This window comes from Puntigrus tetrazona, chromosome 25 (assembly GCF_018831695.1).
Source record: "Puntigrus tetrazona isolate hp1 chromosome 25, ASM1883169v1, whole genome shotgun sequence".
Taxonomy (NCBI): domain Eukaryota; kingdom Metazoa; phylum Chordata; class Actinopteri; order Cypriniformes; family Cyprinidae; genus Puntigrus; species Puntigrus tetrazona.
In genome coordinates, this window is record NC_056723.1 from 13,089,021 (window position 1) to 13,112,963 (window position 23,943).

At 39.7% G+C, this 23,943-nt stretch overlaps 1 protein-coding gene across 4 annotated transcripts in view; it reads right to left on the minus strand.

Annotated features, from left to right (window-relative positions):
- The window catches only part of LOC122330809 (ankyrin repeat domain-containing protein SOWAHC), a 52,952-nt gene that overhangs the window by 17,230 nt on the left and 11,779 nt on the right, over positions 1-23,943 (minus strand). For 3 of the 4 annotated variants that reach the window (XM_043228139.1, XM_043228138.1, XM_043228137.1), the window contains exons 4-6: positions 20,435-20,611; positions 15,416-15,475; positions 6,198-6,320 (exon numbers count right to left, since the gene is read on the minus strand). In XM_043228139.1, coding sequence (XP_043084074.1) covers positions 6,198-6,320; positions 15,416-15,475; positions 20,435-20,611 — 360 coding nt within the window. The remainder of the gene's footprint in view (positions 1-6,197; positions 6,321-15,415; positions 15,476-20,434; positions 20,612-23,943) is intronic. The other variant, XM_043228140.1, reaches the window with a different exon arrangement.

The window sequence follows — 23,943 nt, forward strand, 5'->3', positions numbered from 1 at the left end:
AGATGTTAATTAATTGAACAGCATATTAATTTATATGTGTGGGGCAAACTCGGGTCGATTTAGTCTGTGTGTGTGTGTGTGTGTGAGAGAGAGAGAGAGAGAGGTTTAGTGTGTGCCAGATGGAGGCTCTGTCTTTTATTGGCAGTGTGAAAGGACAGCTTATAGTGCTCCTCTGTGGTCGGGCTCAATAGAGAGGGTGAGAGCAGACCCTCACACACACACTTTCACTCAAAGCCTGATGCTTGTCACCATATGGAGCTGTTTAAAAACGGCCATAGCCCCACACAAAAGAGCAACATTAACAGCCTCTTACAATGACTGCTGGGATAACACTGAATTATTGCACAGGGAGAGCAGTCTCTCACACACACACACACACACACACAGACCTTTTATGACCTTATCACTCAAATCCGAGGTTTGATAATGCTAAAAGCTTTGAATATTTTCAATTTCAGACAGAATTGAAGGGGTTGTTCTCAGCTGGTTTTGCTTCAGGACCCAGGTTTTATATTAAACATTAAGTAACGATCCAACACAATATCACAATCATTTATTGCATAAAAGAAATACAAACCGTATAAGTATACTATACTATACTATACTTATTAATATTTTTATTTAGCAATGTTTGTGCCTATACTATCCGTGACCATGCCATAAGTGCCATGCCTCGGTAGTTACTGCATTCACTCATAATAATTAAACACAAAAACAACTATTCATAATAATTAAATCATCAAAATTGAATAACCATTTTACTCAGTAAGTACTCAGTTAGCATCACTTCGGTTCCCTCTACTCCCGTAGAGTATCGAGCGTTTTTCTTTGCAACACGCTGACATTAAACTCTATCGAATTCGATTGTGAGTCAAGTGTGTCTGTAACAATTAAAAAAGAAACATTGCTGACTTTTTTAAGGTATATTTTACCGCTCATCATCGAAAACTGTAAAATCCCACCACCTTTACGCTGCAGCACTGTGAAATTCTTTTTTTGTAAATATACAAAAGGCCAATAAAGAGATGTAAAGAGCCTTCCTTCTCCTAAAACTTATCCATGAATTTAATCCTTTTACGCCACAGCAGCTCAATCCTCCGCTCCTATTGGCTGAGAGATGCAGAGAGGTGCATGTCTGCCCCGAGGCGGCTGGAGCGGTGCCTGTTTGTTGAACTAATAATTGCCGTGTCATTACACTATAATTAGACACAATGATCATTCGGCTGCCTGTGAGTATAGAGACAGCCGCATACCAGACACACAAATTAACATGAATTAAATACCTCATCATTGCAATTATTAATGTTGAACAAGAGTGCTCAACTCCTGCATGAAGACGCCTGAAGGTGTAAACCACCATGACCATGTTTTCATACATTAACACTGGTTTCTCTCATTATTAGATCTTGAAAATGCAGGCAGAGCCTTTTAATGTAAGTTGAATTAATAAAGATCAATGAAAACTGCAGTGATATATGCACACTGCGTTACTGTTTGTCAGTTCTGTAAGAATGAACTCAATTGTGTTCATTTGAAATATAAAAGGGTATCGCAAAAATAGATTTTAGAAATTGAAAATAACCATGCAAATATAGCTTCGATCTCAGTCTGTGCAGGTTTGATGCTTTTATTTTCATAGGACAGCAAGTTGAGAGAAAGCAGTACAGTGAGTGGTACGGTTTTATACAGTACGGTATGGTAGGGTACACAATTATGTCAATTATGGTTATTTGGTTATTATTCCATCTTAAGCCTCTTTAGCCATAAGTCAGGACTCCACTGTTGACAGAAGTTTCACCACGCTTTTTCAAACTTTTTTTTTATGGTGTTAGCACAGCAAAAGCTAATTGAATTGAATTATTTGCTCAAGTAGGTTACAATGTCAATGCAAAGATGCTAATAAATATGACGCTTTGAACGGGCGATATTCGTCCCTATTGCGTCTTTCACTTCAGTTAAAAAACCAACTTGAGCAGGAAATTTGCATGATGGGTTGGAGAGTGTTTCTTTTTTATTTGCTTAAAAAAAATTTAAAAAAGGCTCACAAGAAATCTAGAGCGAGTAACGCCATGTGAATATTCGTTTCACTTTTGGTGTGAACAAAGGATTAGGAATCGTTATATTTGGGGATCCTTGCATTACAAAGTTTGACACCTATGTTAGGGTACTGTGGGTGGTCACCAGGGCACTGGAGGTATTCTGGTAGGTTTTAGTATGCTGCTATGTTGTTGCTAGCGTAGTCTTTGTGGTTGCTTACTGGCCTAAATCAAAAGAGGCCACCCAAAAGTCTCTATGATACTCTGCTCCCTAGATATGACCCGGGTCCCTACTCTACCATGGGAACGATTGCCTTAGCAAACACAGCTAAAAAACACGAAATAACAAAAAACGACTCTTAGAGAGCATACTTACCCCCTGGAAATCCAATGAAGTCATTGAATACAACAGTGATTGAACACAACATGGATCAGACATTGTCTTGATGCAAATGATATACTGTACAATGGACTCTAAGCAAGTGTCCTTTACATTCTAGTCAAGAGAGCTAATGAGATCTAATGAAATAACTACTCTAAAGAGAATACCTAATCCATTCTACCTTCATCAGCACATCACAAGGCTAAAGTTGGCCAGCCCAAGAGGAGAGGAGCATTGTTGTGAAGCTCAGGCTAAGGGAAGGACCAAATCTAGGTACATAGATTAGCATCCACAGAGGGGATTATGGACACCTACTCCTATTTCAAAGCCTCCTGTTTTTTGAAGTTTTGGGGGTGGTTGGCTTTAAGCTGAGAAATTGTGAGTCTAAGGGCTAAACTCTCATTTGATTCCTCTGGGATCTCCTCAGCTTAAATCCCAGATCCTGGTCTCATCTTCCCTTGTTATTCGATCGCCTTAAGATCAGTGTCCAACCTGGCTACAGCTCCTTCTCATTTCCACCCCCTTCATTAATTTCTCTTAAGAAGATTAGCAAGCCCTTGGATGTTATTGTTTGCAAATCTGATTTCCCTGGTGTCATATTCTAGTAAACAACAGCATTGCGATGGATGCAGCTGACCAGTGGGATTCTCTAGTCATACATGCATATCATTCATCTAAACACCCCCTACTGGCTGTCTTTTTTTGACTTCTTTTCCGTGGCTGTCAGCACTGAATTATCTAGATGAACAGGCTATTAACAAAAAGTTGCTAACCTTTTTGAAGTTGTTCACATTCTACTACAAAACAATTCAAAATCAAATTTTACAAAATATGGTTAATTTATAACAGAGGGTTATGTTTAGAAGTGAAGTTAGAGGTACAGTTTTAAGCTTACTTTTATTTTTATTACATTTTCACATAGCACAAATTTGTACGAAACCATCACCTCAAAACATACTATTCCACTTCTTTATTTAGTGACTTCAGGTTTACTATTAAAAATTAAATGAATTTGACCTCAAGCTAGTTAATATGAAACACTAACTAGCTTTTACTCCCTTAACACCAATAGTTATGTTTTACTTTTAATTGTGAAAGCTACTCTGTTTGAGAACAAACTGGTACCTTACTAAAATGCGTAGTTTCGGTATTTTGAGCACCACAACACTGCCTATAGCAACCACCTCAAACAACCTTAGATAACAATTAATGTTCTTCTGGAAACAACAGATAGCTTAGGGTAAAACTAAGAAAGACAGGACAAGATTGCACAAGTTCTTTCTAGTGGCATGAATCAGAAGCAAAGAGGACAGGGATGAAGGGGTATAGGTAGTACTTACGGTGACAAAGTCCTGGGAATAGAAAGAGCAAATAAATCTAATGAGATTGTAGACATCACGGACACATAAATCAAACACGGTCAAATGATGTACCCCACAAAGTCACACACTGCAATTTCAATGGAGCAGCGTTCCTACAGGGATTCACAAGGGACTCAAGGTAACTGTTTGATTGGGAACGAGGAGGCACTAATTAATTTGAGAAGCTGTTATCTTGCTCTGTATCTGCGTCTATGAGAGGGGTTTGAACCATTTGGCTGTGATGCTTCAAACACAAAGAGCTTCATTTCCCCTAGAGACGCCAATGCCAAGTTCAGCCCACAAACCCTTTTCAATCCTGCCAAGCAATTCCAGCCATGCCATTAATTCCACAAAGCCAAATGTAATTGATTGATAAGGGCCTGAGATTAACCTTTCCTATGAGTTTTTGTCTCTCAATCGTGATGGCCACATAAGATGCTGTCTATCCCATCAACACTATCGCTTTTATCTGATTCTGGTTAAGAGCATTGGCCATTACTGTTGACCTGGGGGGACTGGATGAGCGAAAAAGGTCCACTAAAAATGTCCATCTTTGACTGCCACATCTGAAGTCCGATCTGATGAGAATGTCCCATCTTATCTTCAAAGACAATGAAGATGCATTTGAACCGGTTCCTTGTTTGAAAAATGTATTGTGGGATACAGAGGAAAACCTTGCGTGCTCTTTGGAAATGTCCTGTTGTTGTCTAAGTTAGCATCACTTACACAAAAGAACATTTTGCTGTTATCAGCACTAGCATGCTAGCGGACACATGATTTAAAGTGTTCTTTTTGGCGGCAGCAGGTCCACAAACTTGCACTAGGCTGAAACAGTATCCCGCTGGACCACATTCACTCTAGATGCGACTTAAGATTGCGAAATCCATTTGACTTTGAAAACTAGTGGAAAGAACAATGTTTTTTGTTGACATTGAGAAAAAAAATGAAGCCAGGTATGCTTTAAAAACAAAATGTACTTAGATTTTATAATTAGGGTAGTTTGTAGGAATGTTTGGGCCATGATTTACTAGTGATTATTTAGTAATTAACATGCAACTCAACTACAGTTTAGACCAGTTCAGTAAATGATAAATGGACGGGGAAACAATATAGTTGGAATCACATTCAAAAACCATTTTTTTCAGCTTACAAATAATCAGCTGCAATTTAAAGTAGCAGAAATGCACACGCTTACAGACGACATTGTTCGCTGGTGTGGACACTAATGACGAACGTCCTTGGTGTGAATGGGCCTTTAGACTCAGGGTAAGTAACGTTAAATAACTATTGGTTCTTGCACTGCAAGTCTGTAAACACATAGTGATGCTTTAGGACTTAGTTCAAGAGTAACTGCTTTAAAGTAATTCGTAGATCCCATTAATATCTGACGACTGGTCAAAGAAGAGCAAAATAAGTAGCTATTAGCATTAGCAGTAGCTACAGAGGTGGTAAGCGTTCTTAGCAGCGCCAGCCGTTCCCTGTCATCCTCACTCACCGCGTAAATTCACTAAACTTCATGGAAATTTAATAAGAGCTGCTGCTTTGGGCCTCACTCCCGTAGAGCCGCGACCCGCTGCTGCTGCCAGGCACATATGTGATGATTTACAACCAGACACATGTCTGCCACCTTCCTTTCCTTTTCCTCTTCTCTGTTTTCTGTGTCCAGCCATCTCCCTTGTTTCGGAAGTGTGCGTAAATGGCAGAATACACAGCCTTGGGGCCAAAGGCTTCTGAAGTTAAGCCAATACAGGCTGCGCTTGCATCCAGGGGACAAACAATATCTGGAAGTCGTCAGCGTGTTTTATTTTCTTTTCTCTTCACCTTTAAAGAAGACCCGCTCTGTTCCTCTAACACTATCAGGCAACAGAAACGCTCCTGGTCAAACAACAATCAGTTCCTGTCCGAGTTCTTTCATCCTGCCCTAAATCTTCAAAAGAGACACATTCTGGTACTGTGCAGTAACGTAATCCTCATCCTAATTAGCTTGACCCTTACAACTCAGGAAACACAATCGCTGCAACCCTCTAGTCACTACACAAATTACTAGGAACCTGTAAAACAATTGGCACTACACACAAAATATTAAGTAATGTTTCGGTAACACTTTATTTCGATATTCCAATTTCGATATTGTATATTATCTAGTAGTCATTAGAGCATTAGCTGACGTCTGGTTAATAACTTCTAACAATTTATTTCGATGGTTTCACAACATGCTACATTCTGACAATTAGAAACATTGCTTTGTCAACATATTCTACTAACTCTAAATCTACCCTCAGAGTTAGTAGACGTGTAGTTGAAAATGAATTAGAAATAGTTGACATATAGTGAGTATGTCTAGAGGGGACTACCAAAATAAAGTGTAACCATATAAAGTTTATTTACAAAGAAAAAAATGCAATAGTGAAGTCTCACCTTTTTGGAGACAAGTGTAGGGTCCTGTTTAAGAAGCAGGTACAGGGTAGTAGCGTTTCCTAGCGCCGCACAACGCAGCCACTCTTTCTCGATGGGGTCCATTTGCACCCGATGAAACAGTGACTACAAACAAGACATGGGAGACATACAACCTGACAAGGGAGCATGAAAGAATAGGTTTCACCTACTTTGTCTCTGAGGCAGGAAGACAGGGATGATAAAAGAAACTGAAGTATAAAACTATTTATATACGAGATGGAATAGAGTTCTAAAACCTAACGTAACATTGTCTAAACAAATGTGGCATTAAACTCTGTGTTATCACCGAGTTTCTAAATTGTGGTTTTAATGTTAAAAGTTACAAGTCTCATAAAAACAAAAACTTATGGTATTGATAAGCAAACATTTACTTTGGGAGCATATAATATGCGATCTGCACATGCTTATGATACAAAACCCATATCCTACCCATTCTGGAGCATACACATGCCAAAGTCTTTTTTGTACATCTATATCACTAGTTTTTGATTTTACTTGATGTACTGTTTGCCATTGAGCTATTACTGGCTACTTTGTCACATTTTAAAGGGTTATTTTATCATCCAACATCCGAGTCTGATAGCCCCTCCCCTTCTACTATGCAAGTATGATTTATTATTTTTATTTATTTATTTATCTATCTATCACTTTTTGGTTAAATAAGTACACAATCTTTCATTTGAAGATTTATTTTTGGATTTTTCAGGTGTGAATGCTCTACTTACATATTTTGTTATATATGACGCATTCATCAACAGGAAAAATAACTGTAGCATTCAGAAAAATTGCAGTGCATAGAACATAGTACTAGTATTCCTGCACTGTGAAAATCAGTTATAACACTAGCCTTCAGCTCCTACTTGTTTTGACCTCTCTTCGTTTCTAATCTGAGGTCGGTTCCAGGCAGCCTCCCTCTAAACAGAACCAGACAGAGTTTCTTGTCACACTGATCAATGACCTGTGACCAAGTCTGGGGCCCTGCAGACGCCCGTGGCCAGCACAAGGGCCCCGTTGTTCCATCTGACAGAACGCGTCAGGGATCCAATACCCAGATAATACGATCCAAGGGAAGGCCGTGGATCCCGACACCGCTAATCCTCATGTTTAGCACCTGTTTATGATATGACAAATTGAAACCCCCGCCGTGAAGGTCCTGACATTATTGCATTTCTGTTAAAAACATTGATTCAATATGGCAACTGAGCGGCTGCCGATTGGGACCAGGGGCTGAGCGTGGATACTGACATATGTATCTTATAAGAGCTAAAACATTACACAGATCTGAAGTTTAAAATAAACAAATACTTCACAGGGCGATATTTAAAACAAACAAACCAGAAAAGGAAAACTAGAAGAGGAAAAAGAGGGCTGGGATCCTGTGGCCTTGCCCTGCTTTGACCTCTGACCCCGTGTTAAAGGCAGAGCGTGCAGAAAGACAGAGGAAAGCGTCTACAGATCAAAAAGAGCTGACAGATGAAGGTGAGAGGTCTGCGTGACCTTGACTCTTAAACTCCAGCAGCGTCTCCAGACCAGAAAACACTAATGTGAGCCCCATTCATTTGTCTGCTGCTAACACCCGATGCCAGCTAATTAAAGACAGCTCGTTAGAACACAACGAGATACAGCAACACCCATACCGCACAATCACATCAAAATTGAAGGAGCATTCAAACATGCGCAAAATGTTACGTGTTACTTCTTCGATAATGAAAATGCTGCAGTAATTCAATCAAAGAGAAACAACATGGTCCCTGCAAATACATCATAAGCACACTCCCATGATGCCTTGTGCTGAGGAAATTCCTGCTGTGAGAGGGCAGACCCCAATAACAAGATCTATAAAAATAACTGTGACATCCTGTTGCTATGGTCAACAAACAGCCAGATGATTGATGAAGACAAACTGCTGCAGTGATGGACGTTGCGAGGTATCTCTCTAAGGCTGACCGTCTTGCTCCAGCTCTTACGGACACATGAAAGGATCCAAACTCTCACTCTCAGACGGATCATATGTCAGGGCTACGTTTTCCCACTCCAGGTGTTTTTTTAGTTGTTTACATGCCTCAAGTCTCTAAGAGACCATTATCGTTTGACAGCCATGCAAACATCTCTAAAACAGCCATTAAACGCATTAATATGTCTGTAATATACGCACTTACAACAAACGATGGATTCACTAACTGTAGCATAACTACATCCTGTCAAATATTACAAATAAATACTTTACTTTAAGATAGCACAGTGCTATCAGATAGGACAATAAAGAGGGATTCAATCTCACACAACCTTAATATGTATCAACGAGGCTATCGTTTCTGACATATTTTATTTGACAGAAATGTTACTTTAAGAAAGAAAAGGCCAGATATTTTATAGAACAACAACTGTTTATAGAACAACCGATTCCCACTGTTAACTAGTCGCTTGTAAGCATGAATATTATTAACACATTGGCTGTTTATCAGTGCTTATGAAGCACATATTCTGCATTATCATATTCTACATCCCTAAACCTACCCAATACTTAAACTTACCAACTACCTTACAAATTATTAATAAGCAGCAAATTTGAAGTGTATTGAGGTAAAAGTTAATGGGGTCATATGATGCCATTTCAAATTTACCCTACTCTTTGGGGTGTTACAAGCTGTTAGTGAACAGATAAAAAAAATGTAAAGTCTCAAAACAGATACACTCCAAAATGGGGAACGACACAGGGATAAGTAAAAATGACTATTTTGGGGTGGAGTAACCCTTTAATGGTTTGTTTTGGAATGTTTTGTAATGGTTTATTCATATTTTGAAATAAAGACCACAGCAATGCCTTAAGCCTTTGCGTGTTCTGCATGACATGGTGATTTTTTTGTTCACATATATGTGGTCTATTTAAAAAAATGCAATATTTTGGCTAACAATTACAATATGCTAAATCACGAGCGAGTTGGAGGTGAGTCAGGTTTACTCTTGAACATGGGAAGTGCCGTGTTGGCGCTACAAATGCAATGGCCTGGTGAACTCATCTCAGCGTGGTCTCACTGAAGGTGCCTGTTCAGACATTGAATGCTAACATGGAAATGGCCGATCTGGGGTGTTCACTCTGTTAGCATTGGCAGAATGAGACAGCTAGGTCAGTGTCCCACTCGCTGGGAGAGAGATACAATATCAGCAAGTTTTTGTGCCCTTTGTGTGGGCACCGGGGATGGAGGAGAAACATGCTGTAGCTATTGCTACACACAGCCAGTGTTGTGAGTCAGCTACTGGTTCATTAGCTTGGTTTAGCTAAACTAAAAAAGCATAGCATGGGTGTAAATGTACCACAAAAAAAAAAAAAAAAAAAACGTTAAAATGCACATTAACAAATTGGTTATCTTTGTCATATTTTGTGATGATTTTTTTTTGTTGTTGTTTTTTTTTCCAACGGGTGTGCTTTTGGAGATTTCTTTATGAACGAAGTAGGTAAGGTTGAGGTCAGGACTCAAGCCCTGCTGAGAATTTATCACCCCAACATAAAATTAACAAGAGAAAGGAGCTGTAATTGGCAGGCCAGTTGGTACCCAGCCAATAAAGTTTACAGCAAAGTTAAAATGAAAGTTTACAAGAGACAAACTCCCCTCGTTTATACTGAAATTAATGTCTCTGGTTGTTTATGGCTCTGTTGCCTTCTGACATCCATTTTGAAAGAAATGCTTCCAGCAGCAAGTTTATGATGTAGTTTATTACGTGGCCTCAAAACTCATGGGCATAAATTGTAAATACTCTGTATTTGATTCTCTGTATTGCCTGATTATGGAAGCCTGAAGACAGAGATTTGCCTGTTAACACAAGCCCAAAGCATACTTAAGTATGCTGCAGTCTCTAGTAGTTTGTTGTTGTTCCGTTTTTTCCATTGCTTGTCTGACAACCAGCGTCGCCCCCTTGTGGATCAACCAATTGCGCACGAAAAAAAAATCTGCGAATACAGTGTTTGGGTTTTAAACAAATACCTCACTATATATATATATATATATATATATATATATATATATATATATATATATATATTAGTGACCTTTACTCGCCTTCACATGATTGTAAACCAAAATTATCTAAAAAGACATGTATGCTATATTCTAAGGTTTGTTTCATACAGATTAATGAATGAGTAAATCTTTTCTTGCATACAAAGTTTGTTCAGTTCTATAACAATTGTTTATTTTGACATTTGCGTGTCAGGGAGTGGGAGAGAAATGTCAGGGGCAGTCGTTTAGTTTGTCATCCCTCTTCCATTCTTAATTGGTGAGTGTGACAGGCCTGTGACAGAAGAGAGAGATTTCAACATAAACAGTCTATAAGAGTGGCAGTCAGACTGAAATCAAGTTGTCTGGAGTTGGCTAGTGAGACACAGCCTTTGCGTTATGGAAATACTGTCAGACTGAAAATGCAATGCGAACATGTCTCTGTAGCTGGACCTTGTAGCAAACAACTGTTACACAGTCACCAGCAAAACCAGCCTCCTACACACACTCACTCTCACCTGATTACTGATCACCCACACCTGCACCCACTTACCTGCACCACATTTAAGCATACTCCACTTACTCACTTATTGGCAGGTCTTAAGGTTGCAAGCTACTCTCTGGTCTCTGCCTACCTGTTTGCCTTTGGTCTGCCTGTCCACCGTCTGCCTGCTAAGGAAGGAAAGATTTTTCAGATAAGACTCTTTATACGTCTTCTGTTAATGTTTGAGTTGCTATTTACCTGGAAGCCTGATCCTTGAGCTGTGAACAAAACCCTCACTTGTTTGCCTGAACCCTCGTATCTGCCTTTCTGACCATAGTATGACAGATGGCTAGCCCCGTACAAACAAGTGACATGGATTCACAAACCAAAACCTTCACTGCATTCGCGCACACCTTACAAAAAGCTCTGCCCTCTCTGACTCCTCCCTCCGCCAGTCCCATTGCCTGACCTGGAAACTTCTTGGGTGAGGCAGCTTCATGCAGCGGATTCCTGTTACAATGTTCCCTTTATTTAGAGATAAAACCCCCATCACTTCCCAGCTGAGCGATGCAAAGTTGCCTTTATTATCTCTTACTTTCTGGCCGAGCACTACAGTGGATGGAAGCTCTATGGAATATGGATAGCCCTTATGTGGAACTCCCTTGAAAGTTTTGTGGAACACTTCCAGGAGGTTTTCAGTCTGTCTACCACCAAAGTCTCTGTGTATGATGAATTGCTGCAATTACAACAAGCAGATTCATCCATCCGGACTGAACCCCTCTGTTTGTCAACACATGTCTATCTATGATGACAGGGTGGGTCTTGAGAGTTTCCTCCGCAAAACAGGTCATATATCCCAACAGATGTCTGCTTGTCACTTAGAGACTGTAACCACTATGGTAAGGTCCCACCGTATCACCCAGGGCCTCTGTCTCTATTGTTTGTCTCGCGACCACGCTCTCCACACCTGCCCAGTCTGTCCTCCACACCTAGCGATGAGTACTGTCCATAAAACTCCTACCATATTCAGTGTGCCTCACATCAATGCTCTCCTAATGTATCACAACCAGTCTTTCCCAGTCAAGGTGCTCATTGACTCTGGAGATTCTGAAAATTTTATCTGGTCCAGTAGTCTTACTGAATTCTCTATTCCCCATTATGCCAACCAAATCAGCTATCATGCCGCTGGGCAGAGGTTTGGTGTGCCACCGCACCCCAGACGTGGTACTACACATCAGATGCCTCCACTCTGAGCCTATCTCTTTACTGGTATAGGAGGAAGCAGTCGTGGACATTGTTTACGGGCGTCCCTGGCTGGCTCGCCATTGACCCACAATTGATTGGGAATCAGGAGAGAACCTCCGATGGAGTGAGAGCCGTGTGCAAAAGTGTTTGAACAAACTGCCCAAGTCAAGATCCTTTCCGTCTCCATTATCCCTCTGTTCCACCACCATTGAAGGCCCTGATTCACTGCCAATTCCACCCATTCCACCCAAATATTACCTGTTTTCTGGTGTGTTTAGCAAAACTGCAGCCACTCATTTACCATCTAACTGGATATGGGACTGTGCAGTTGACCTGCTGCCTGCTACTATCTGTCAGTCCCGGAGAGGGCTGCCATGGAGGAGTATGTTAAGGAGGTTCTTCAACAGGGGTTCATCCGACCATCCATCACTCCTACCTCATCCAGCTTCTTCTTTGTCGCCAAGAAGGATGGAGGGTTAAAACCCTGTATTGACTATGGTATGGTGACGATGGTAAAGTTAACAACCAGATGGTAAAGTTTGTCTATCCACTCCCTCTCATTCCTGCTTTCCTGAAAACTTTTCAGCAAACCCAACTTGAGAAGTGCCTATAACCTCATCTGCAATAGTGATGAGTGGAAAATATTGGGTAAAGCCATACGGGCTCTCCAATTCTCCTTCCATATTTCAAAATTCATAAACAAAATCTTCGGGGACATGCTTCACTGATTCGACCTCGTCTACATTGATGAAATTCTCATATACTCACCTAACATTTCCAAACACCACAGACATCTAGGTACTCCAACATCTTTGTCAGCACCATTCCTGCCAATTTCACAAAACCACCATCAATTTCCTGGTCTACAACATCCCCACAGGTGTTCAAATGACCCCAAAAAGATTGATGTGATGCATAACAGGCCACCGCCTACCACGGTCAAGGAGCTACAGAGATTCCTTGGAATTGCAAACTTACTCACTTCATCACAGTCAAGTAGGCCTTCTGTACCTCTCCCGTGCTGATCCATCCTGACACTAGTCTCTGCTTTGTGGTGGAAGTAAATGTCGCTACAGTTGATAAGTTGATTTCCCCTACGAGGTCTACCTACCGCCCTAGAGACTGCAGAGGCTCTCTTCCAACACGTCTTTGGGAACTTCCCAATTCACCTCCAGAGTCTGACGGTTCTTCCGCCTCTTATGTGTCTTTGTCAGTCTATCCTCTGGTTATCATCCTCAGACCAACGGCCAGACCGAAAATTCAAGAAATTGGTCGGGACCAAGGAATGCTTAGAAGTCCCAGCAGTAGATTACTAGTTCTGGGGGAGTGTGAGGGTATGAGATTCAGCTCACGCCCATCTCCAGCAGGCATTGCGGATAAAAGTTCTACGCTGACACTCACCGATCCACCAATCCCGTCTACCAACCTGGTGATTGCATCTAGCTATCAACCTGGAATATTCATCTCCAACTACCCTCAGTAAATAGGTTATTTCCCCATCTCAAAACGCATCAATAAAGTTATCTACCAAATGCAATTACCTGATCACTACCAAATCTCACCCACCTTCCACATCTCCTTACTAAAGCTCTTCACTAACCCTCTTCTCCCTTCCTCCGCAGAGCACGAAGGTACTCCCTCCTCCACCCGAAGTTGAGTTCAGTGAGACCATTTACAGAGTCAAAAAAGTTCTTGACTCCCGGCAAGCCGGGCAGACGGATACAGTATCTCAAAGACTGGGAGGGGTACGGTCCTGAGAAGAGGTCCTGGGCAGACAATGATGACATTCTTGACCCATCCCTCATTTCCATTTGGCCAATGAATGCTGTGATGGAGTCCAGACTTTCTGTTTTAAATCTGTCCCGGTAAAACTAATGTATTTAGTCTTATGGGTTATTGCTGTTGTTGTAGATTATGGCTGATTACTGCAAAAGTATTACAGGAACTCGCTGCTGCAAATACATACTCAGATTTGCTACTGTGAGTATTTAAGACATACTGCTGCTGCACATTTAGCCTATATAACAATCTATAGCAGATCTATACAGGTGGAACTAGGGAGGAGGAGGGTTTCAGAGGAACTCTGCTCAAGTGAATGCTAACTTTCCATTTAAATGTAAAGCAGCAAGCTAAAACGTTCTAAAAGTGACAAATTTGAGAGGCAAATTTGTTTTAAATTGAGAGCCAAGTTATTAGCAAATTAGCTATGGCATAAGCAAAATATAATTAGATTTTGGTCTGTTTTGCACACAGCATGATCACATGGCCTAAAAAAATATGGAATATAGCACAAAAGTCATAAAAGCTAATTTTATTCAGCTCTTATGGTGCTTTTGTGGTTGGTTTTTAAAGCTTGACACATCCAGGTCACTGTAAGTGTGTGTTGAAGTGTAAACACTCAAAAGCTTTCTGTAACTAAGACATAATAACATCACAAAAGTAAAAACAGGACAGCAATTAATCAGACATATCTGTGAGACTCACTACAATGAAATGCCATCTTTCTGAAATGCTGTAAAAATGCTTTAGAAATAAGCTATATGGGCATGTTGAGGGTTTCTCAGCTGGCCGTGCTGTGTTGTATCTCGCTGGGTGTGTATTAATGAGCTTTTCCCTTCATCAATGACACTCAGGGTCGTGTGGCTGACGGCAAAGTTCACAGCCCTGTTTACAGCTCAGGTGAGAGATGCTCGGGGAAGAGGTGTCACCTCCACGATAATTAAAAAACGCAAGCGTTCACTGAGGGGGCTGTCCTTCAACCGCCTGCATGCTGTTCTGGGAGAAGACTGTTTGTATACTCTGCAAGGAAATGCTTTGAGAAAAAATGCCTGAAATAGAGCTCAGCCATCTTCCCAAAACACTGTGTGGTATGGTTTATTGATTTATGGTACTAGCAGTCTTGCTGCGTTATATACAATACAGAGTGATGTAATACAATGTAACAAACACATTTGATGATATACACACACACACACACACATATATATATATATATATATATATATATATATATATATATATATATATATATATATATATATATATATAGGTTGTAATGTTTCTTTAGAACATGGAACACTTATTCAAAACTACCACTTTTTTCCTCAATAAATTCCTAATTTGCTGCTTATTAATAATTAGGTAGTTGTCACGTTTAGGTAGGATTATGGATGTAGAATAAGACACTGATATGTGCTTAATTACTACTAATAAATGTCTAATATTCTAGTAATATGCATGCTAAAAAGTTAAGTTAAGAGACCCTAAAATAAAACAAGGTGAAAATAAAATCAAATTTTACCTTTTATAACAGGGTTGGCTAAACTAATAAATAAATAAATAAATGCCAACTGAAGTGTACATAAAAATAATAATAGCAATTTTATCACTGGAGTTACTAGACCTAAAAATGCCACATAAATAATTAAATACCACTCATTGATTAATTGAAATACCATAACTGAAGATGCAGTGACGCTCCGAGTGTCTTCTTCAGGTCCTTCTTGTTCATCACTCTGTACAACACATAAAAAAAACAGGTAATTCAAAACGCAATATTATAGTATCTACCAGTCTGACATTTATTATTGCTGTTTGTTAGTAAAACATAACTATTGCTGTGATTATGTGAACAAAAATATAATCAATTGCTGAATGTGAACTCCTGATTAATCACTTATATTTTTATAAGCGATTACACTATATATGTATACACTGTTGCTGTTTACATATACACCACATCCACACACCTCTATTTCTAGTAGGATAGTAAAATGAGAACAGAATATGAAAAAGAAGAAAAAACAGAATACATAATGCCTAAACAAAATGGCCATATTTTAGCACAAAGTCGTTCTCCCCTTCTCCACACAAACAGCCAGTCTATCTCTCTTTCTCTTGTCAAACAGTGGTGAAATGTGGAGCTCTGACAGCTAGAAAGGCCTGCAGTTTCACACCGCTCTACTGTCAGACAGAGAGTCCTCTCTGAATCTGAAACGCACTCCACTTCATTTGAAAAAAAAGTGTACGTTTCAGTATTTATATCCCCCCCCCACATACACACACACTTTCTTTTTTTCCAAAGGGCTATCTCAAATTAGTTTGTATGAGGTTTGCACTTTTAAGGTCGTCCTGATTCTGAATTTTTAATCTTTAAATTGAATTTTGTACAATTTTTTTGCAACTTCTTTAAAAATGCACCATTTGTATAAGGAAAAACATCTACTCCTAAACCTACACATGCATGAAGCAAAAGGAGATTCTAAAAATCGCAGCATTCAAGTTGAAATAATTAATTATCTTAACATTCAAAATGGTATTATACGTTTTTTTTGTGATTTGAGCTGTTTATACACATATCAGAAGGTGTCTTATTCCTTATAGTGTTTCTATCATGTGATTAATATGACATCAGGCATGAACAAAAAGAAAAGTAATTCCGTGATTAAAAGCCCAGAGCTAAACTTGGGAATAGTACATTTTTATTCATAATCTATGAGATTTAGCGGCCCATTTGCATATCTAAATGATTTACATATGGTACAGAGACCCTCTAGTCATAAATAATTTAATATCACAACATTTCCTGAAGGAGCAGCTCATCAGGGCCACATTTAACTTTAATTACTCTTTTAAAATCACAGTTATGATTCAATAACTCGCTCGCAAAACTAAATGTACCTCAACAGATTACTGGGATGGAAATAATAGCAGTGGACAAAAATCAGACAGAGGAGAGGGGGAGAAAGAGAGAAGGATGGATAGAAGAGATGCCAGTGAAGGAACTCCACATATGTGTACCCTTGCATCTTCAAAAAAATATCTATATAGAAAATTAAATACTTTAAGCTTGAAAAATTCTACCCTGAACAATACCATTACAAGCCTCACGTAACAACAAAACGACACCCCCCAAAGCATCTGAGAGCGATAATCAGGTCCCCAAAATGCAATGTGATTCATCTTATACTAATTAAAAACCTTGCACAGCAACATTAACATATTAATTGAGGTTCAAGCATAGGGCTGTTATGATGAGGAAATTCAAATGAGTCTTTCAGGAACAGAATAGAAATTGTGGAAACAGAGGGGTGAAGATAACACACACACACATACTGCTCTTGTACAAATGGCCTTATCTCCAACAGAGGCTCATATGTGTGTGATCTGACACATCACCCACTTCCATTATCAGACGGCATTTAGAAATGAAAAACCCATTTACTCCCATTTACATCCGTCTGCCTGTGGGAGAAAGATCTCTTGCCCCACAATGTTCCCCGGTATTGTCAAAGTGACAGGATGGTGCGCAAGGTCATCTGAAACCTCTTACTGTGCTTGTTTGAAGAGGCAAGCAACAACGGCTTACTGGCTAGTCGTTTAAGAAAGGCCATTTTCTCATTTGGTAATGTGTTATCTCTTACATATATAAATATATGTGTGTGCGTGTGCATTGAAGGTTGCATGGCAAAACACTGATGTTTTAGTTAAGGGAAAATGACTAGGCTCCACCTGACACCAACAGTTTTATGGAGTCGTACTGTTGATTTAGGCCATTGATCTGTAATATAAAAAAAAAACATTGTAACTTCTTTCTACCAGGAGCGGCAGTGAGGTCAGGCTTGGATAAGCGTGAAATCACAGGATAAAGGAAGAATATCTGTTGTTTCAGCCTTGATTACTACCACAGCTGCCCTAATATTTTCTTTCAGAAGGAAGTCAGTGGGGATGTCGCTGCAATACAAGATGTTTTCCTTGTAAAGCCTGCGATACATTGTATGATTTTGTTTTGGAATTTCTTTAACATCTAGTCATCCCAGCGATTCCATGTTGACAAAGTCGGCCAAACACCAGACAGGACATTCTGTATTTGCATTCTCAAGCAAAAGTGGATAAAGTTCACTTTAGTAATGAACAACGTGTTTTGTATCTTCACTGGTGGCTAAGATTTACCACAAAGAGCATTGCTATTGGTCAACGTGTCGACAATCGAAGACTCATGATTGTGCCCTACAACAATAGAAATCCTTCATGATCCCAAAAATTTGTCTCGGATGGCAAAATTATACAGTTTTCACCAGGCTTAAGGCATCAGTGGAAGGTCAAATGCGGGGAGATTTATAGGTGGCGAATAGTTCGTAATTTAATGGATACTTTCCATTCTAATAATGCGATTCTGAAGATTTCTGCATGATTTAAAATTTTGTATCAGACAGACAATGTCTTTAATGTTGATACATGTCTGCATGTTGGTATCTGAAGCTAAATTAATATATATGAAACCACTTTGGGGTGGAATTATGGCAAACGGGGTTGATGGTAACAGGGTTGACAGTTTTACAGTTCACTTCATTATGAGGCATACCGAGTCTACTGTGTGTTTATTAAAAATGTGTCGCACCTTACTTTAAGGTCCAATTCTCACCATTAACAAACCATTAACTATGACTTTTCTTAGTTGTTAATAATAGGCATGCTAATAAGCAACTGGTAAATAGTGAGAATTAGGATGTATCTAGGGAGTTAGGATGATTCTAAGACTGTTGATAAAAGTTAATGCTGATATGCAATCCAACCCTAAACCTACCTAGTGTTAACAAATGCCAAACCGATACAAAAATGAACTTGTGGATGCGACCGTGCCATTTTACACCGATTGCAACTCTTTTGTTAAACCATAGTTACACAGGATTCAAACCAGAGCTCCCCACCTCTCAAGTACGTCTCTGAATCTGTGAGCTACCAAACAGACCTCCCGTCTTTAAAACCCACTGATATGAAGCTGGATATGTGTGACGCTAACATTCAAATCATCGGTTTTCAAATATACCAGCATATTACTATTGTTTTAAAGTCATAACATACTATTCTTGAAGTGATGTTGCGAAAATTACACTTTATTAATCGAAACTCTGTGTAAATCTGTGTGAAAAGGAATGAAAGGAAGTTGTACTGCCTCTAGTGTTTATACATATTTTGTGTCTCGCTAAAAAGTGAACCAAGGTGCGTTAATGACACGAGATCAAGTAGGCAAAATTCGTCTGAATTTACATTAATGGTACTGTTCATTTTCAATGATAACATACGTCATGCCATGGATACTTTTAAAGAACTGGACCGAACTCATATTGAACTCAGATCACTCAATGAGAGTGTGTGACACCAAGTAAAAGTGGATAAAGACACCATAGAAGGCAACAAAACGAAACCATGCTTAAACCTGTAAACCTGCTGTGTATGTCAACTCAAATCAAGAGGTCTAAAAACATGCTAAGATCTGACACAGGAGGGCAGGCCGGGCTGACCTCATCAGCGGGGTGACCATCCTCACTGTACGGCTAAGACATTCACTGAGCCAGAAGAAGCAGGAGCCTCTAAGAGGATTACAAAAGACAAGCTGAGAAAACATGATGAGCCAAAGCCAGAGATGCACTTGAGTATGTAATGATGAGCATATGCTGTTTGATCAAATGAAACTCTGAGCTACTAAAGAAAACCGGATTGGTAATTTCTTAATATGTGCTTGCCTAATACAAACTTGCAAGAACTTGTGTGGCTTTCAGAGAGTTGCAAGGATTGCCTGATTTTCAACCAACGACAATTTTATGGAAATTGCTGACAATTGCGTAATGAGTTAAATACGCAACCTAAAGCTCACACTGCGATCACATTTTAGCCATGATTTGGTTATCGAGGCGAATTTTGAAAATCGTAAAACCAGAGACACACTGCAACCCAGTTGTCCCAGACAAAAAATGGCATTGTTTTATTTTTCTATAGTAACGTTTATCACAGCCTACGAGTCATTATTTGTCATCATCGTACAGTCTATACACACGTCGTAACCAAGTTTTTAACGCATCTTGACTGTCAGGATGTTATTAATGACAACTGAGATCCCACAGTGCGACATGAACATTATGTTTGAATAGTCTGACAAGCAACGATCGTAAAAAAGACTATTCAAAATCAAGAGAAGAACCAATGTGTAGCTAATGTCAATGAGATATATGTCAAGTTAAGATATCTCAACCTATTAGCAACCCACAGTCTTGCGGTGTGAAATGTGTTTCGACCGTAAATGATATAGGCGACGACCTACAGCCAATGAGAGAGAAAACAGGCAAGGGTAACTCTTGTGCTTGTTTTTCATTGAAAAACATAAAGTGACTATAAAAATCGAAACAGATGCTTGAAAATCTAAATACCATTTAACGGAAATTTGCGCTACCTTTGTTTACAACTGTATTTGTGCCTTTCCATAAGCGCCACCTACTGTCAGGCAATGAATTAGCATTTTCATGAATTTTCACTGATACGGAGAAACAAATCAGATGCAAACACCTGTCATGTACTGAGCGAGCAGCAGCAGAAACTAGATTGTAACCCAGACAGTCTCACAGCGTGAGAAGAGCAGCGATCCGACGAATCATGAAGTGTAGAATCAAAAAGACATTGTATGAGTGTTTACTAACTTTGCATGAGATGGCCGCTTCACTGAGCAAAGATAGGGTGTCACTCTTTAAGGACAGCAGGTCGCTGCCGCTGAGTTCAGTGCCATCGCTGGGACTCGCGTTGCGACTGAAATCACTGTGCATCATGTCCTCGAGCGTCACGGATAAATTGATGTCCTCCGCCTGGTCTGATGAGACCTGAAATACACAAATACACATTCAAAATGTCAGCGAAGTCAGAGAAATTACACAATGAATTCATTTTTAGCAAATTAAATGCGATATACTCTATCCAAACTTAAAAGCCAGCATGAAATGAGCACTCTTGTATCTTGAGAGTTGTGGTGGTTTTAGTAGTTCAGGTAGAGTTCAGGTTGAGGTTCCACCAGAAAGGAACAGAGAGAGTGAAGGTTTTGGAAGCTTTCTTTCTTTCTTTCTGTCTTTCTCCACCACTCTCCACTTTCGAATGTAAGCTTACATGCATTTCCGCAATGAACTTTGTCAAAACACTGCTCAACAAACAATGGAAGGTCTTACATTTTCAACATTATCTTTCTTGATAATCCATTACACTCTAATACAAATGTTACATTCAAAGGTATTGTTTTCCCCTGAGAAACTGTGCGTTTGTTCACAAACCATTCGTGTTCCTCAAAGAAACATTCTATTCTCTCACAAAATATTTGCATGCTTTTGCAAAACCCTCACATTTCCCCTGAGAAATGTGTTTGCTCACAAAAACGCAGAAATGCAGTACTTTTGCAAATATTTGGTCCGTTTTTTAAGCTAAACACCAACATTTGGCAAAGGAGCACAAGCGCATTGATATATAAATATGCATTAAAATGCTGTTCATCAAAATGATGGACACTATTTTGAATTATTTAGTCTAGCTGCTTACCTTGAATTATCTAGTCTAGGGCGCTAACTGTTCAAATGAAAATGTTCGAAAATCAATTCAAACAAGAATAGTGCAGAACCAACGTGATTCCCAAAACACATCGACGCAGATCCTCAACATGAAACAAACCTCAGCGATCGGTTTCAATAGAACACGAAGTCTTTCAGCTCTCCATGACATCTCTTTAAATTCCCTTGTGCGAAGCTATTTATCATATAAAACAATTCTTTTGCAGACACGATGCGAGTTACATTCGTTTGTGCCATGGAAGAGAATGAAAAGACTCGCCTTACTTGTTGCATGCAATTAAAGCCCAACAAAAAGACACAGGAAACAGTTTAATATCTCATAGAGACTGTAATTACCCGGTGAGAGTCCCGCGGGACCTCATTACCGAAACACTCTCATCACACAAACTGCTTATAAAAACACTCTCCTCCAGCAGTAAAGCGCACACACTCAAACCATTCAATAAAAGAGACACATCAATCAGTTCAGCGCAGGTAATTACTCTTGAGAAACAGCACTGCTGCATCTTTACATAATTATGACACCAATTTACACTATAAAATGGCCTAACGCTCTCACTGACAGCAATCAGAATAAAGTTGATTGATAATCGCGAATAAAGTAACTATGAGAGCACTGTCGGAGAAATGTCACATTTTGTCTCCCACCAAAAAAAAAGAAGCAAACTTTTGTTTTTTGCGAATATATATATTATATAAAGGTTTACACTTTTTTTTTTTTGAAGCAAAACAACTTATTTCAAAATTGCTGAAAAAAGGAAATTAGTTTGAGCACCAAATTATTAGAATATTAGAATGATTATGAAGGATAATGTAACACAACAGCGAATTAATTACTATTAATTTTAAATGAATTGTAACTTTATTTTTGACTGTGATAATAGTTTACAGCAAGCGCGGTCTGCCAAAACAAAAAAAACTAAACAAAAACAAAAAATACCCTGCATTTTTTGTTAGGGAATTAATACACAACAGACAATACTAAACAAGAACGCAGGTGAGAATAATAGGGAACTAGTAAAAAGTAACAAAATAGGCCAAAAATGTAAAATTGAAAACGAAAAACTAATTTGTTTTCTTGTTCCTTTTCCTTGGTTGGGTAAACACTGCAGATTCCACTCCAAACGTCATGCTCGATGCGTCCTTACCTGACAATGCTTTCTCGCATTTTGGCCGTTCATTTACAAACAATGTGCGATTTTTGAAAGCAATACCGTTCCAAAAAAGCGATTTCGCGAAAACCTAACTCACATTTTTCACGTTCGCGCTCCACAAATGTGTTTCCTCACGAAGTGACATCGCCACCTACTGGTCTGGCGGGAATAATACAGTGTTTTTACTCGTTTTGACATATCCCAGTGAACGGTAATAGTTTCGACCTTGTCGTCTGTAAGCGAAACTTACCAAAAGTCACAGGAGAAACATTTCAGTTGTTAACAAACCCTCGGTTTAACAGTTCAATTTTACATCCACGTGTAGAGATTCGGTTTTCACGCGGTCTGTGAAATAAGTTAAAGCACTGATTAATGTGGCCCCCGATTGCAGGGACAAAAGGGTAATAGCTTTTTTTTTTACAGCAGCTCCATTTGTCTCCAAAACATGCAAATGTGTCGCCTGCACGCTCCTCTTCATCTTCATACTATTTGGCTCATCCAAGCAGCACGTGCGCGGCTGAGATAAATTACATCTAACATCACCGGAAAAAACGTTAGTCTCTTTATTGCCGTCCTTTAACAGACCTGTCAAAAAGCCTCTAAAAACTCTGCGGACACGTCGAGTCTGAGGCCTAATTAACTTTGTGCAAGTATGCATGTACCGGCGAGAAGGAAACTAAAGCTTCACTTTGCTGGTTTTGATCAGTATCACGGAGCGAGCAGAAGTGCGAACGACAACCGGAACATTGTCATAACGACTATCTCCGACGATCACGTAGCGCTACACTTCTAAAGACTCTTCACACGCTTTAAGATCCAAGAGTCAACCGAATTGCTCGAATGAGAACAGGGGAGAGATAAACTTGGGGGGAGGATGTCGAAACGTAAAATAACAAGAGAATCTCGTGTCAACAGTGCCGCTTACGTCTGCGACAAATCAAAGGGAATAAACAACGCTCTGATTCGCGCGCGCCTTGACAGGCCGAGCCGAGAGCCAAAGAGAAGCCGTTTCTGACAGGCGACAACTCCGGGGTGAGCCTCCGAGTTACCAAACTCAACTTTTTTTATAATCGCGACGCTAAATGTGCGATGACATCGCAGCGTGAGTCTGGCACATTGAGAGCAGTTTTACCCCGAGCTCCGCCGAAATGCTCGCGCGCGTTTTAGAAACAACCGACATCGCAGCTGAAAGGCTGTCATAATAGCACGTCATGTCCTTTAGACGCCGCGCCCCGCTAGCAGTCTACCGCTAAACGCCCTACAGAGACACACAATCACTCCTAAACCCTTTAAAAGGTAACACGTTGCGCTTTTAAAGCATTCGTTTTTTTTCCCCAAAGTCCACTTACGAGCTTAGCAGAGGTCTCTTGCAACAGCGAGGTCGTAATTTAGCTATAGAAGTGAAGGAAACAGTTGGCTGTCGTTGACATCCGAGTTTAAATGACC